Source organism: Anabrus simplex, chromosome 4 (assembly GCF_040414725.1).
Source record: "Anabrus simplex isolate iqAnaSimp1 chromosome 4, ASM4041472v1, whole genome shotgun sequence".
Taxonomy (NCBI): Eukaryota; Metazoa; Arthropoda; class Insecta; order Orthoptera; family Tettigoniidae; genus Anabrus; species Anabrus simplex.
The window spans coordinates 118,612,918-118,629,604 of record NC_090268.1 but is presented as its reverse complement, the minus strand read 5'-3'; the positions used below and the strand labels follow the sequence as shown (position 1 = coordinate 118,629,604).

The window sequence follows — 16,687 nt, the reverse complement described above, 5'->3', positions numbered from 1 at the left end:
GGGTAGTTACATTTGGTGGGTTCATGAGTCAAAGAATTCTAATCTTAAACAATTCCTTTGACTCAGGACTGGGTGTTTGTGCTGTCCTCAACAATCCTGGAACTCATACACACTCACATTAATATCGTCCACCACACCAACATGCAGTTTTCTACACACAAGAGATACCGTTCACTCTCATCAGATGGTCTGCGTTATAAGGGCTGCACCAGACTAGCAATAGCCATATGCATTTCTTATTATTTAGTGCCTAATTTTATACCTTTCTGTTTATATGTTTACCAAATTGAAATGTTTTCTTATCATGCAGCAAATTTCTGTTAAGAGTAATTCATTTATTACATTAAGCCTAAATACTGAGGAGGGGGTGAAAAGTATTATAATATTTTTACTTATTTCACAGAGCATGGACAGCATGTCAATATTTGGAACTGATAGCAAAGGAAATTATGTACATTTGAAAATCTGTAGAATGCAACACCGTGTTTCTGAGGTTTGGTTGCACCTGTGTCTAGAAGATGGAACGGTCTATCAGTTTCCAGGTAAGTATCTCTTATGACAGCAGTCAACTAAATTAACAGTACTAGTATGCATTGCTTTACACTTGTTGCTTTAAATCCATTTCTTGTTGCAGACCACCCTCACACTATAATACACAACAACTTCAACAAGTCCTGGAATGCTGCTGGTCTCAAACTCCAGATGTGTGAGCCACTTAGAAGATGGAGAATCACTTTTAATGGTTTATTAAGGTTAGCAATTTTTGCCTTATGGTTAAGAGCTCCTTACAAAAGGAATTTATAATCTCAATAATCTCATTGTATTGTCTTTTAAGAGGCAGCACCAGTGTATTGTGCTAGCATGCCTGCCTCGCACCTGGAGGTCCCAGGTTCAGTTCACTGTCAGTCCAGGGATTTTAATACTCGACTGAGGGCTGGAACCTGTTCGCTCAGTCTCGTAAGGAAAAAATCAGTAGGAATTTGTTAGCAGTCACAGAAAGCAAGTAGTACAGCTGAGCAAGTCATCATGCTCACCACGACACCCTAGTATCTACAGGCCATCTGGCCGGGCAGCAGTCATCTTGCCAGGCCTAAGAAGTAGGCCTTTTCCATTACCTTGTTCCTCAGAGCAGGGTCGGTTTAAGGGCAGTCAGAGATTTTAGTCTTGTTTGGAAAGAAACGCTAATCCACACAAAACAATAACTGAAATTGCTTCAGACTTAGGGATTGCTTATACAACGCTATGTAAAAGTAAAAGAAAGTAAAAGAAATGCTATTCTGGATGAGTTCTTAAAACTGGGTTCAATATCAGCAAAGCACAGCCGTCAGCAAGAAGGAAGGTACGTAGATTTGGAGAAAGCACTTTTCACATGGTTCCAGCGAAAGCGGGCTGCAGCTCTACCAATTAGTGGCAACATGCTGAAGGCAAAGGTGATAGATTTAGCTAAAATGATGAGTATTACTGCTGATTTCAAGGCTTCATCAGGATGATTGCAAGGATTTAAAGATCGTCATGGAATCACAGGGAGAACAATTTGCGATGACTCAAAAGCTGTTGTCGCGTTGCGGTGCAACACTGGAAAGAAGAGGTTTTGCCAGGTATCATAAGCAATTATCAGCCTCCAAACATCTACAATTGCGATGAGACTGGCCTATTCTACAATCTGCTTCCTAATAAAACATTAGCTGAAAAAGGTGACTCATGCCATGGAGGGAGGAAAAGTAAAATTTGTGTAACAGTACTTCTTGCCATCATCGCTGATGGATCTGACAAACTTCCTCTACTTCTGTTAGGAAAATCGAAGAATCCGAGGTGTTTTAAGGGTGCAAAAACAAAACCTACGGAATATGAATCCAACAGATATTCTTGGATGGAACAGTGGTTGAAAAAACTGGACATTAAAATGAAAAAGAAACAGAAGAAGATCCTTCTTCTTATGGATTGATGTGCAGCACATCCGCCTCAAATCATTTTGGAGAATGTCCGAGTGGAATTTTTCCCTCCTAACTGTACCCGTGTTCTACAACCGCTTGATTTGGGCATCATTGCAAATTTCAAAGTGCATTATAGAATAATGCTGGTTCAGCATTTGATAACACTGAGTGATGCAGGAAATGAACCTCTCTCCATTAATTTGCTACAAGCCATGGACTTTATTTTGGCTGCCTGGAAGCAGGTGTCATCCTCCACAATTAGCAACTGTTTCTGCAAAGCTGGTGTCTTACTAGAAGAGGCTGCCTCTAATGACGATTATGGGGATAAAGTTTTGTCTGGCAATGAGCTAATGCTACCGGAGGGTGTAGAATTCGATACTTTTGTGCATTTCGATAATAATATGGCTGTATGTTGAGAACTACCGGATGAAGAGATTATTGCTGATGTATGTCAACAACGCGGTGGTGATGGACCAGTTACAAGCGATAGTGACAGTGATGGAGATGGAGATAACGACTCAAATCTTGAAACACCTCAACTGAGTGAAGTGTTAAATGCAATCGCTGTGTGTAGGTGGTACATCAGTGCGAAAAGTTGTAGTGAAAATGCTTTGAATTCATTACTAAGTTTTCAAAAGGAGGTTTATACTCTTAATGCAAGAAAAGTGAAACAAGCCAAACTATCTGATTTCATTAAGGCTGGACCAAGTTCAAAATAATATTTTCTGTCTTAATGTATTTATTATTTGCAAGGATTTACCCTGTAGGTCTATTCCATTGGTTTTTCAGTAATTATGTGATGTGTTATGTAAGTCTGGTTTCTAAGTAATTCTCAGTTACAAGTAGTTTTTTTCTCTTCCCTTTGATATATATATATAAGTCAGGTTCAACTGTATCATGCTGACAGATGTGTGTAAACTCTGTAAAATGGGGAAGTTTAAAATTAACAAAATGAAGAAATGAAAGGAAATGAGGGGATGATAAATGAGTGAAATAAGTGCGGTGTTGATGCTTACCTTTATTTCTGCTGGGAATGTTATCTTGTTGTGTGAAGAGTTTTTAGAGTACTGGTGGTCCCCGGGGTTCTGCTTCTCGTATTGTAAGTGTGTAGTCTTAGTGGAGGGGAGTAAACTTGAGAAGGCGGGGTTGTGTGTAGGGAGGAGCTGCTTGCATCTGGGGAGGAAGTGGGGCGTGATGAGTTTGTCAGCCTACTGGGAGTGCTTATTGTTTTAAAAACTTTTAAGAATTTATTATCTTGAAGATTTAACTTATGGAATAGGGTTAGTATCTGTTCATAAAGGAGGCTTTTATTGTCTATTGGATCATTTAAGTTTTGATTTGTTTTGTATTTCTGGTCCCAAAAAATGTAGAGGTTTTCGAACTCGGTCATGGGTCTACCTTTATCAATTCTTTTTAAAATTTGAAGATCGTGCTCAATTGTAGTGAAACTATGTCCTGAATCTTTCATGTGGTTGCTCATTGCTGAGAATTTGTTATGTTTTTGAGCGTTGTAGTGCTCAGCATATCCAGTTAAAAAACTTCTCCCAGTTTGACCCACATAAGAAAAATTGCACTCAGCTCATTTAAGTCTGTAGATGCCAAAACCAGAATATTTGTTGTTGATCGAATTAACTGTGTTATGGTTGAAAAACAAATTTTTATTTGAGTGTCAAGTCTTGAAAGCAATTTTGATTTCATGCTGTTTTAAGGGATTGGTAACTTGTTGTATAATTGGTTAGTGTACGAGAAGGTTGCATATTTTGGTTTACTGGTTTCTATTGGAGAGAGGTATGTTGCTAATTTCAATTTCACCTTGTTGATTATTTTATTGATGATTGAGGGATTGTATCCATTGAAGCTGGCAATTTCTTTTATGAGGTTTAATTCTTTCTTCAGATTCACAGTCAAAAGAGAAATTTTTAACACTCTATAAACTAAGCTATAAAATGAGGCCTGTTTATGTGATTGTGGATGTAAAGAACTATGTTTTATGTTTATTGGGGTAAAGGATGGCTTTCTGTAAATTTGGAAATCAAATTTGTCTGAGATTCTTGTGATTATGATATCTAAAAAGTTGATTGAACTATTGTTTTCGTCTTCTTTAGCGAACTTAATACAATTATCTAAATTGTTTAAATAAGTTAGGATATTATCACTATTGTTACATCTATTGTCGATTACTGTCAGTGTGTCATCAATGTAGCGAAGCCAAAGACACAGTCCGTTAATGTCTTTTACTATTCTGTTTTGTTGAAGGTTGTCCATGTAGATGTCAGCGAGTATCCCCGAAATGGGGTCTCCCATGACTAGACCTTCTTGTTTGTATATCTTGTTATTAAAGGTAAAATAGTTATTGCACAGAACAAAACTTAGTAATGTTATGAATTCATCTATTTCTATTAAACTTAAGGTACTGTGATTAGAAAGATTGTTTTTTATAATTTCTATAGTTTCATTGACCAGAATGTTTGAGCATATATTAGTGTTGTTGAAAGAAACCATTGTGTAATAAGGTTGCAAACTGAATTTACTTAAAGTTTCTCAGAGGTTGATTGAGTTTTTTATGGGGTGTTCATTGTGCAATTTAAAGCACTTTTTAAGAAATTTATGAAGGAATTGTGAGGTTTTATAAGTTGGACTGTTTTTGCTGTTGATGATGGGATGAATAGGGACATTTTTTAAATGTACTTTTGGGAGAGATCTGGTGGTGGGTAATTTAGGACTCATATTAATGAGTTTCTGATATTCTTGTTCATTAAATAAAAATGGTGAATTTTTAGGAAGTGTTTTCAGATTGCATTGGGTTTTCATGATGGGGTCTCTGGCGATCGTAGAGTAAGTTTTATCAGAAAATAACTCTTCTGTTTTTTTAATATAATCTTGTTTATTTATTAGGACTGTAATGTTGCCTTTGTCGGCTTTTGTTACTATGACATTGTTATTGTTTACTTTGGTTCTTTAATCCTGAATCTGTTTCAAACGGGTGGAATTATTATTATTAGCTACTTCTTTAATGAGGGTGGGTAGTTTCTTTTTTACTTCGTATCTGATGTCATTTTGTCTTTCTAAGGGAATGTTCGTCTATGTTAGACTCTACCTCCACGACTGTATCATCAGCTTTATATGGATTGGGCCAGTTATACTTTAGACCTTTGTTAAACAGACGCACTTCACTATCTGAAAATATGCCGTCGGAAAGATTGATTGTGGTTGGGGTGTTGTTCAAAGAGGAAGTGGGTGTCTTTATGTTTCTATTCTGGTCAGATGATTTAGATTTGGCTTCCTTAAGACATGCTAACTTATGGTCCAAAGTTTTTTGTCTAGTATAATCTGTAATTTATAATAGTGTGTCTTAGATAGGAATTCCATTCAAGAGGTGATAGGTATTGTGAGATGGTCATATGTACTCATAAAGTTGCAAGTTAAAAATAATTTTTTCTTATATAGCATTTTGATTTCATTTATGAGGCAGATATTATTGACCTTATTTTGAGTGTTCTTTGACTTGTGGTTTGGAATGTGTTTCCTTTGTAAAGATTTTAGGAATTTTGGTATTAGGCCATGTTTCAAACATTCTTTTAAAAATTTGATGTCTTTTGAGATTTTGCAGATTTTGGTTCTGAGGTTCTGATACTTATTCACAATTGCCTGGTTGGCCTTGACATTAAAACTTATAAGACTCATTGTGAAATCCGTATTGAAGGTAATTTATATAAAAAATAGTATAATTCTTTTTGAATCGGTGGAAGAAAATAATTTTTTTTGAATAGGTGGAAGAAAAAAAAAGGTTTCTGAATAGGTGGAAAAAAATGAAATATGTTATACTATTTGTTTATATAAATTACATTCAATATGGATTTCACAATGATTCTTATAACTTGTAATGAGTGGTATGTTCCGAGCTGTCAGCGGAGAGATGACGTGGAATGACATTAGTGGACAAGTATGTTTGAGTGTTGTTTTTAAAAGTAGGAAAGATCACAATATGAAGATAAAGTTGGAATACAGGAGGAAAAATTGGGGCAAATATTCATTTATAGGGAGGGGATATAGGGACTGGAATAACTTATCAAGGGAGATGTTCAATAAATTTCCAATTTCTTTGAAGTCATTTAAAAAAAGGCTAGGAAAACAACAGATGGGGAATCTGCCACTTGGGTGACTGCTGTGAGCTTGCATCCGGGAGATAGTGGGTTCGAATGCCACTGTCGGCAGCCCTGAAGATGTTTTTCTGTGGTTACCCATTTTCACACCGGGCAAATGCTGGGGCTGTACCTTAATTAAGGCCATGGCCGTTTCCTTCCAACTCCTAGGCCTTTCCTCTCCCATCGTCGCCATAAGACCTATCTGTATTGGTGCGACGTTAAGCCATTAGCAAAAACAAAAATTAATTCCTCTGACTCAGGTTTGGGGTGTTAATGTCCTTTCACACAGGGTTAGTGGTGTTTTAAGAGGAAGTACAACTGGGTTACCAACTCTCTTAACGCTAATCAGAGGACAAATTGAAGATGTCCAACCGTTCAAGGAATGAGGGTATCAGCAAAAGAAGGGAAGAAACATGAAAGTTGTGAAAATTGTTGACATCCTACGCCTCCCAAACCTGATACCATGGAGACTGGAGAAGAACAGGAGTTGACCAAGTGAAACCAGATAAGAAAGTGGGGAGCTTAGCCCAAGGAAACGCAGATCAGTGGTGAATGAGTGATAACAGCAATTCTAGACTCAGCTAGGGCCTCATGGTTGCCAAGCCATGTTTTCAAGTTAAAAGCCCTTGGTAGTTTAGCATAAGTAAGGTTATCCAGCCATAAAACAGGACCAGGTCTATACGTGGTGCAAAACTGTGACCCTCTGATGTCACTAGTGTGCAGAAAAAACAGAGGAATAAGAATAAGGAGAAAATTAAAATAATTAATATTTATTTAGGACCTTATGAATGTAATTTTTGATGAATTCATATTTTTTTTCTCTTTACCTAGTAGTTTACCAAGTTTTGAAGTAGAATACATGTATTGTTTTGGAACCATACTTGGGTTGATTGGCATTACAAACACTTGAAAGTTATAATAAAAATCAAAGTAATTTCTAGACAACACATCCACTGTTAGTGTTGATTAACCAGTTTTAAAGAAGGACCAATTAATCTAGCAATAGAAGGCTGACCTCAGTGGATATCACATCCATGGTACCGAACGAGTTGGCTGTATGATCAGGGGCGCACAGCTGTGACCTTGCATTTGGAAAATAGTGTGTTCGAACCCCTCTATCAGCAGCCCTAAAGATGGTTTTCTGTGGTTTCACCATTTTCACACCAGGCAAATGCTGGGGTTGTACCTTAATTAAGGCCATTGGCCACTTCCTTCCCACTCCTAGCCCTTTCCTGTCCCATCGTCGCCATAAGACCTATCTGTGATGGTGTGAGGTAAGGCAACTTGTAAAAATAAAAATAAAAACCACGGTATTCACTGCCTATTGCAAGTGTCTCTCTAACTTTGGAGTGCAGATTGGCAACCATGCAACCCTTAGCTGAATCATGTTACTGCTTTCATTGACTTATGCCAGGCTTCTCACTTTCATCTATCCTATCCAGCCTCCCTTGGTTAACTCTTGTTCTTTTCTGACCCCAAAAGTATTAGGCCTAGGAGGTCTAGGGAGGCTTTCATTTTCACACCCTTTGTGAGCCTTGTATTTCTTTGGCCAATACCTTAATTTTTCAAAGTGGCAGACCCCTTCCATATTTTTTGTCTGATTAATGTTAATAGAGAATGGTTGTCCAGTTGTACTTCCTTTTAAAACAATAATCACCACCACCACTGCCACTGCCGCCACCATCACCACCTCGGTATGATATCAGATAATGCAGTAGTGCTGCTATCTTGAGGTACTAAAATCTCTGTGCCACGCGGCGAACGATAATAGTAGCTCTGGACTCTGGTGAGGTAGCACGTCATGTGATGTGTTCTTCTATTCATCTTAATGTGTTCTATAGACATATGAAAAAATCAAATAGAGAACATTTGAGAAAATTGTGGTGTTAAGAGGTGCAAAATATTTCTTTTGCAAAATGTTACAATGAATAGAGAATAAATGGCTTCAAAATGATCAAAAATGCATTTGAGAGAATAGAGTGGTTTGTAAGAATTTCTAAAAGTCCCAAATCACCAATATCGAGCATCACATGCACAGAAATTTCATTAGAAACATTTTCTCAAAATACAGTAAATGTATCAACAAACTTATCACAACGAGTCGTTGATATTCCAAGTGACTGAGGTAATTTGTAAGAAACAGAAAATACTCTCTTGTATGCTTAGTTTGAACTTCAATATGGGACTTTTTGTCAAACAGTGAAATATGCTCAATTCTTTATATTTGCCTTGTTTTTATAATAAGTTAGTTCTGCATTAAGATGTTGACTGCCGTATTTAATTTCATATCTGTGGTAAATATGAATCATGCTTTATAGATAATGAATATACATATTTTTGTAATTTCAGACGTGATATTCACAAGGCTTGGAATCCTCACATCAACAGCGATGATTTGGAACATATCAAATTCAGCTTCATGTGAGTAGATATATGGTGGATAAATGGTAAATTACGTTGTGATGATGATGATGATGATACCAACAAAAACAACAACAACAACAACCTGAACTATTTCTAGAAAAACAGCCGTACAAGCTTTATTATGTTGTTGGAATTAGACTGAGTAGTATATATAATAGACCCCACACTTAGTTTTGAAATCTTCATGTTCCAGCCAGATGACGATGACAGGGAAAAGAAGCTGATCTGTGAACCAACTATATCATATTATAAAAATATATTCCGATTGAGATACATTAAAGTGATAGGATTAATTAATGGTAGGGCTTGAGGGACTATTCCTCAATTCATAGTAAATGTTTGGAAGCAGCTTAATTTAGACTTTCCAGATTTGCTAACTGTATCAGCTTTGAGGTTCAATTCATAGCTGAGAAATCACTACAATTAATTACAATTCTTGTATTTTAATGACATTATAACGTATTCAATAAATTACTTTTCATTATTATCATCATCATCATCATCATCATCATCATCATCATCATCATCATCATCATCATTGACCATTTCCAGTTACCCAGATGTGGTGTACGAGCTCCCTCCATCTTAGTCTGTCCATGAACCATAACCTTCTCTCAATCTTGTTCCTCCCTTCTCAGCATCTTTTTTTTTTTTTTTTTTACTAGATTGGTCCATTTTTATCTGGGTCTTTCCATTGATCCTTTTTCTTTTACTTCTCTTTTGTATTCCCTTCTTGTAATTATGCTTGCACTCATCCTTTTTACATGGCCAAACCACTTCAGACTTGCCTTCTGGATCCTTTGTAATAGGGAGTTTCCTATTCCCACCTCCTCTCAGACTTTTTTTGTTCCTGATCTTGTCCTTCCTGGTCTTCTGTATCATTGTGCATAGGAACTTCATTTCTGCAGCTTAGAGTAGCTGAAATTATAACTTTTATTGACTCATTATGATTTGTCCATTGTGGAATCCTTCAATTGTTAATTATCAGTAGAATGGTGCAAAGTCCATGGTTTAATGGATTTCCACTCAAAATTAAATCAAAGGGACAAATGGCTACTTTTGATTGATCTTTATAACATACTGATGATGAATAAAATGACTGCACCAGGAAATAAGCAAGAGCCACAATTAATGAAAGGTGCTAAAACCTAGGGTGGCCCTGCAGTCTAGGAGTAGCATGCCTGCCTCTTGCCTGGAGGGCCCAGGTTCGATTCCTGGCCAGGAATTTATACCTAAACCTGGGGCCTAGTTTGAGATCCACTCAGCCTACATGATTACAATTGAGGAGTTACCTGATGGTGAGATAGTGGCCCTGGTCTAGACAGCCAAGAATAATGGCTGAGACAATTTTTCACACTGGTCATATGGCACCTCGTAATCTGCAGGCGGTTGTGCCCTTGGGTTTGGTTTGGTTTGCTAAATCCTACAGACATTTGATATGTGCTTTGTTTTATTTATTATTCATAGATCTGCAAATTGGCTATTCTTCGTTGGCCAAATGATTCTTTTTATCAAGTGACATAGGATGTATAGAGGACTGATTATATGTCATTTATATGTTTTCCATTTTTCAGAACTCTCTTATGGCCAATCTTGATTCTTTGACACACAGACACATGCCAGTACTGATGAGTCATATTCAGAGTTTTTATTGATAAAGTTATCTGGCATGGTTTGAATATCAAAGAAATTTGCACCTCTTATATGAACTATTTTGAACAGTTTTACTACCATAGCTAATTTCACTATTTTATACAAATTATTGATTGCATATGCATTTTGGACTCATTCTTTTTCTATGCAAGAGCAGAATCAGAATTGCAAAGAAGGAAGGTGTGTCCACTAACAAGAAACCGTTGTTCTATACTTTCAAATAACCCATTTACCACTAAAGAAGCAAAGAGAAACACCAATCAAAACAAATAAATGGCACATTACACTTTTTATGTGTGATAGCTTGAGGACTTAGCACCACTGCCATATTTGGTGGTCTTTAAAACTCTCTACAATTTTCTCTGCCTATGATACATGATGTAATCAGTGATTCTCTCTACTTGCAGAATTCTGCATCTGTTTATAGAATTCACTAGAGTACTTTATTAGTCTTCGCTTGATTACTAAGTTCCATATGATTGATATACGAAGCAAAGTCATCTCCGTACAGGCCATGAAGCCTTCGGAGGGGTGTAAGGTAAAGGCTTCCACTATCTGTAACCTCGGCACTTGATGAGGTAGTGTGGTTAGCTCTACGCCCGGCCGCCTTTACTCCCAGGAATTAACCTGGTACTCATTTTTGGTGTAGGCTGAGTGAACCTCAGGACCATATGCACCTCCAGAAGTGGAAATCTCGTTTTTTAAAATTTTTGACTTCCTGGTGGGGAATCGAACCTACTTCCTTCCGGGTGAACAGCCAGGCAGCCCCTATGATTTATATAGACCAGTGGAAATTGATTGAAGTACACCTAATAAATATCATCCAATCCAATTGGGTTATATAACACTAACTGTTGGTCTGTAGAGGATACCCTGATCGTACGAGGCAGAGCACCTCATCTGCACTGGTTTGCAACCATTAGACCAAGTCTAAAGGTCATCTTGCAACACAATAAATGCAGTTGGGAGTGTGATTCCATTGCGTGTGTATCACAGAGTGTTTCCGTAATGCCAGGGAGAAGATAGTATGTAATACTTAATTGTTATTTTTGGAGAAGACAGCAAGCACTAATTAGTCACTTACTTGCTTTGAATATAGTACAGTGGTAGTCCGAGAGGGTGGCTGGACGTTCTGCAGAATTGCCACTCATTTGGGGCAGTGGTGTGTCAGTGGTTCATTGGTGGTGGGAAAGAATACAGACGAAGGGTTCCCACAGCTGCCTAGCCGCACCAATATCAACGCACAGCTCTGGACAGTAGGATCATTTGGGCAGCCCTGACTGACAGAACAGCTTCCGAATGTGTGTCCAGAGTCACCATAGTTCTGCATGTGTTTTCATGAACAATGAACAATTGAGCGTTGTATGTGGGTTTATGTTCCCATGTTCTCCTGGCATGATCACCATAGACACCTGTTCATTGTGAATGTCTCCAGTGATGTTAGGTGAGAATGCATATGAAAGACGAATGGAGAGCAGTGGTGTACTGTGATGAGAGTTGATTCTGTCTTGGATAAAGTGATTCATTCAGAGACAGGCGGGTGAGCAGAACAATCCATCATATATTTGCTCTCGCCATACCAGACACACACCTAGTATTATGGTATGGGGGCTATAAACTACACCTCATGGTCATCTCTAGTGTTCATTCAGGAGAGTATAATTAGTGTATCATACATCCATGATGTTAGCCCTGTTCTCTGACTATAACTTGATACTGCAAAAACCAAGCTTCCAGCACGATAACATGCATTCATGTCACTAGGGCAGCACAACATACTTTACACCAGAGGTGCTCAGCTGGTGCCCGTTGATGCTAGTCCAGTGCTTCTGGGTTGACGTGAAATAAATGCGGGCAGCTTACGTACCATGCACACTTCACAGCTGTGTATATAAAATAAAATGCTATAATCACAAAAAAGGGACCTTTTCAAGATATTCCGGTCTGATTTATACTGTGCTCGATATAAACAGTCAGTTTTATTTTCTTATACTTATTCATTCAAAGAAAACTGACAAGTTATAATTTTTTTCCTTAGATAGGAATGATGGTATTTCCATATAAAAAAAGTAAAATTCCTGCTACTCATTAAACAAAAAGTAATATAATTACATAATTCAATAAGTTTACTGCTTGAAATAGCACATTGTTTTAGTGTCATGTGACTTTCCTTGTTGAATGAATTTCTGAAAATAGTATTGAAAAATTAACAGGTGTCCGATGATAATTGCTAACCTCTAAATGGCGAGAGGGAGTTTCATCATGAGTGAGGACATAGATATTTACTATCTAAGTTTAAAGTGCAACAACAGTGAAAATATATCTGCCAGATAGATGTAGAGTACCCCCTTAAATAAATAAAGTGATTTTATTCCCAGTAAGCACGGTTGGATTGCTGGTGAGTTTATCAGATAATTTAAACTCAAACAACCACAAGACACAGCTTATCCACCTTCACTCTGTATTATATTAGAAATGTTTCTAAAGCAACTCTTAAAATTTAATAGTGATAATTGTAATTCCTTATGTACATTATAAAAATATTTGAGTTTGCATCTGGTCAAAATACATAAACTACAACGAACATAAATATAAGTAACTTATTTCTTACAACACAAATTGAAAATGATATGGAATTTTGCCCTCCTTCATTCACTATTTTCTACCTCCATTTAAATTCGGGTAGCACCGCAGTCATCGAGTGTGACTGGGAGAACTTTGCCCAACCTTCATGGCTTGTGATGTTGCGATAATGTCACTGTAGTTGTAAGTTATCAATTTATGAAGTTATGAATATCATTATGGTCCATATTGACAATTGATCACTGTCAAAGGTTACAGAAGGGTCCAACTATTCAATACCATTAGTTTGTATATTGTCCTATATAACTGGGACTAGTTTCAACCCCATATATATTGGGTCATCTTCAGCCACGTTCCAGTTGGAAGACATATGCTTGCATATAACCAATAATAAAGTAAACAATTTGGTATGTCACAATTTACATTCCAAATTTAAAACATTGATGAAGTCCAAACAACACATCCAAACTTGAAACCAAATGACACATCAAAACTGCTGAGGTTGGTGCCGAATTACGTCATCGCTCCTACAGCAACCAAACATTTCTGAGTTGATCTGGGAGCTGGCATCCCCATCTGTATAGACGAACCACTTGATTTATAAATTATGTTTGTTCAATAGTAATATGGGTAATGATTTGTATGTAGCTTGAAGGGGAGCATTTTTAACTTGAATAGGTATTCCTTTTCATCAGATGTAGTGATCTATTGTTTAATTTGGTTTGAAGTGAATGTCTCAAAAGAAAATAATTTGAAGTAAATTATTGAGAAAAGAAGGGAAGCTGGAAGATTGAAATGAATGTATAGCTATATGAGACTCACCCCTATGTTCCTCGTAAGTTCTGTGCACTTGGTACGGACACCACTCCTGCTCCGTTTCAACAGTCAATCTGGTGTTGGTGTCCATACCAATAATTTACTTCAAATTATTTTCTTTTGAGACATTCACTTCAAACCAAATTAAGCAATAGATCACTACATCTGATGAAAAGGAATACCTATTCAAGTTACAAACGCTCCCCTTCAAGCTACATACAAATCATTACCCATATTATTATTGAACAAATATCATTTACAAATCAAGTGGCTCGTCTATACAAATGGGGATGCCAACTCCCAGATCAATTCAGAAATGTTTGATAGCTGTAGGAGTGATGACATAGTTCGGCACCAACCTCAGTAGTTTTAATGTGTCATTTGGTTTCAAGTTTGGATGTGTTGTTTGGACTTTATCAATGTTTTAAATTTGGATTGTAAATTGTGACATACCAGATTGTTTTCTTTATTATTGGTTATATATAAGCATATATCTTCCTATTGGAGTGTGGCTGAAGATAACCCAATATATATGGGGTCGAAACTAGTCCCAGTTATATAGGACAATATACAAGCTAATGGTATTGAATAGGTGGACCCTTCTCTACCTTCTCTACTATAGTTGATTAGCATACGCTCATCGCCTGCCAGCCCGCCCGCTTACAGTGTTGGGTGCCCACAGGAAAAATGCCCAGCGTGAGCAGATCTGTTGTACACAGTGTGTGCATGGGGTAGTTACAATCCTTATTAAGGTGTCAGCTCTACGTGTTGCATTTATTGTTCCGGATGTCCCATGGACTTGATGTTCTGATCAGTCCAACATACCATCTTCTTTTTGTTTACCAACTTTGGGACAGATATGTACGTGTATTCTACAGGGTGTCCTTAAACACATTTCTATTAGTGTATATTGGGACAGGTGTTCAAAAATGAGCATTTCAGGATTTGGTGACCTTATAGTGCCAAAAGAGATAGAATAGGGTAGAGTATGGGAAGGGAGAAAAGGAGTGGGAGGGAGTTGGAATCATAAAGAGTTACCACAATATTATTCAGGACAGTTAATCAACCAATGACGGGTTCAATTCAAATATCATCAAAATATCTTCAACAATTCTTGCTCATGTCACTAACAAATAGACAGGCAAACTCAAATAGATATATGTAGAGAGAGATATGTACCAGCTATTTTCAATAGGTTTAAAATATATAAAGAGAGTGTAATTATTCAGAACTGAAAGATTGTTTTCTTTTAACTTGATTTGTTTTGTGTTTTTAAGATGGAGAACATGCAGTAACCCAGTGCACTTCCAGAAGGATTGGAATCAATCCCTGGTGAGTGAGGCTATAGCCAGAGAGCCTTGGAGGGATGGAGAATGGCTCAATATGGTGTAAGTCTTCAGTCTACACTTCATTTTTCCTTGTCTTTCTTTGCCTCTCTTTCACTGCTCTTAACTTTCATTTTCTTGAAAATATTTCCTCTTCTTTATTATTCTGATCGTGTTTTAATTTTTTTTTTCTATTTGTCTAATTTACTGCTGGAGAATGTCAGACCTTCATGTAAATATGGCGACATAAAATTCTCTGCCCTATATGATGGAGTCGGTCTAGGAAGCCAAGAATAACGACCGAGAAGATTCGTCGTGCTGACCACATGACACCTCGTAATCTGCAGGCATTCCGGCTGAGCAGCGGTCGCCCTTAAAGGGCTGTAGTGCCATGGGGTTTGGTTTGGTTTATATGATGGAGTGAAAAACAAGATTGTCATTTCATCGACAGAGCAATGACGAAATGTAAAATCTTGTGGTATTATTATAACAGCCTTCCTGAAATGTTAAGAGAATCTAGAATTTATCTTGTGTCCGGCTCCATGGCTAAATGGTTAGCATGCTGGCCTTTGGTTACAGGGGTCCCGGGTTCGATTCCCGGCAGGGTCGGGAATTTTAACCATCATCGGTTAATTTCTCTGGCATGGGGGCTGGGTGTATGTGTCGTCTTCATCACCATTTCATCCTCATCATGGCGTGCAGGTCGCCTACGGGAGTCAAATCAAAAGACCTGCACCTGGCGAGCTTAACATGTCCTCGGACACTCCTGGCACTAAAAGCCACACACAATTTCAATTTCACTTCACATAAGACAAAAACATTATTAGGTCTGCTATTTATTAGTTTGTTTTTAAGATAGAAGATACTGGTGCATATTTTGGCATGTTGTCAGAGCTCTTAAACAAAAATCGCTACTAAGAGATGTAACATGTTTTACTATCAACTACATTTATTAAAACTTCTATTTACAATTGAAGACATGCCCAGAGAAACAGGTTAACCCACACATTTTTTTTAATGAAGAAAATTTGAGGTTTGTGAGAGACTAAAAAATATATAAGACATTTTCTTCATTCATTTTTGTAAGCATAAGGTCCAAGCAGAGAGTATAATTTTTCATACTTTATTACCCAAAACAAGACATTATCAATGAACAAAGAGAAACTTTACATTAAAGTTCTTCAATCCTTTATACATCTATCACAGATGGTAATGAAAATAAATATTTTTCCAAATATTTTGAAAGTAATCATTACATCTTTCATTTACCCTATTTTTTGACAAGTTATAATTTGTCTATTGCAGTTCCAAAATAGTATAACTGTATCTTATCCTGGAAATTTATGATAAAAGGTGTTATTTAATAGTAATCAGTGCTATGATCAAAAAATGGTTCATCAGGAATAGTCTCAGATTCTGCAACAGATTTGGGGTTTTGGTAGTATTCATGATAAACTGGTGGAATGTATTCCATCAGCTCCTGTAAATCTTTCAGTTTTGCAGGATTTATAGCTCTTTGACCATGGTATTTGGGGGAAATGTCTCACAACTAAGTGAAGGTCCACCAGGTATTTTTTTTTTTTTCTAATATCCACAGAATCATAACTCTCAGTTTCACCATAGCTATATTTAAAAAAGAGCTGAAAAGATTGATTTTTAGTTACTTTCAAACAAGTAATCTTGCTCAGCGGTACCTTTAGACCATATTCTGAAACTATTTTCCTCTGGACTTTATCGAGAAGAGGTTTGGCTGTGGTAAATATACCAGTTGACATTTTGACAACACTAAAATGATTTTTAACTCTAG

General features: G+C 37.1%; 1 protein-coding gene across 2 annotated transcripts in view; it reads left to right on the top strand.

Annotated features, from left to right (window-relative positions):
• Nucleotides 1-16,687, top strand: part of LOC136871678 (rifampicin phosphotransferase) — a 210,305-nt gene that overhangs the window by 40,817 nt on the left and 152,801 nt on the right. For both annotated transcript variants that reach the window (XM_067145175.2, XM_067145176.2), the window contains exons 4-7: nucleotides 404-542; nucleotides 635-752; nucleotides 8,429-8,500; nucleotides 14,833-14,943. In XM_067145175.2, the coding sequence (XP_067001276.2) occupies nucleotides 404-542; nucleotides 635-752; nucleotides 8,429-8,500; nucleotides 14,833-14,943 (440 nt within the window). The remainder of the gene's footprint in view (nucleotides 1-403; nucleotides 543-634; nucleotides 753-8,428; nucleotides 8,501-14,832; nucleotides 14,944-16,687) is intronic.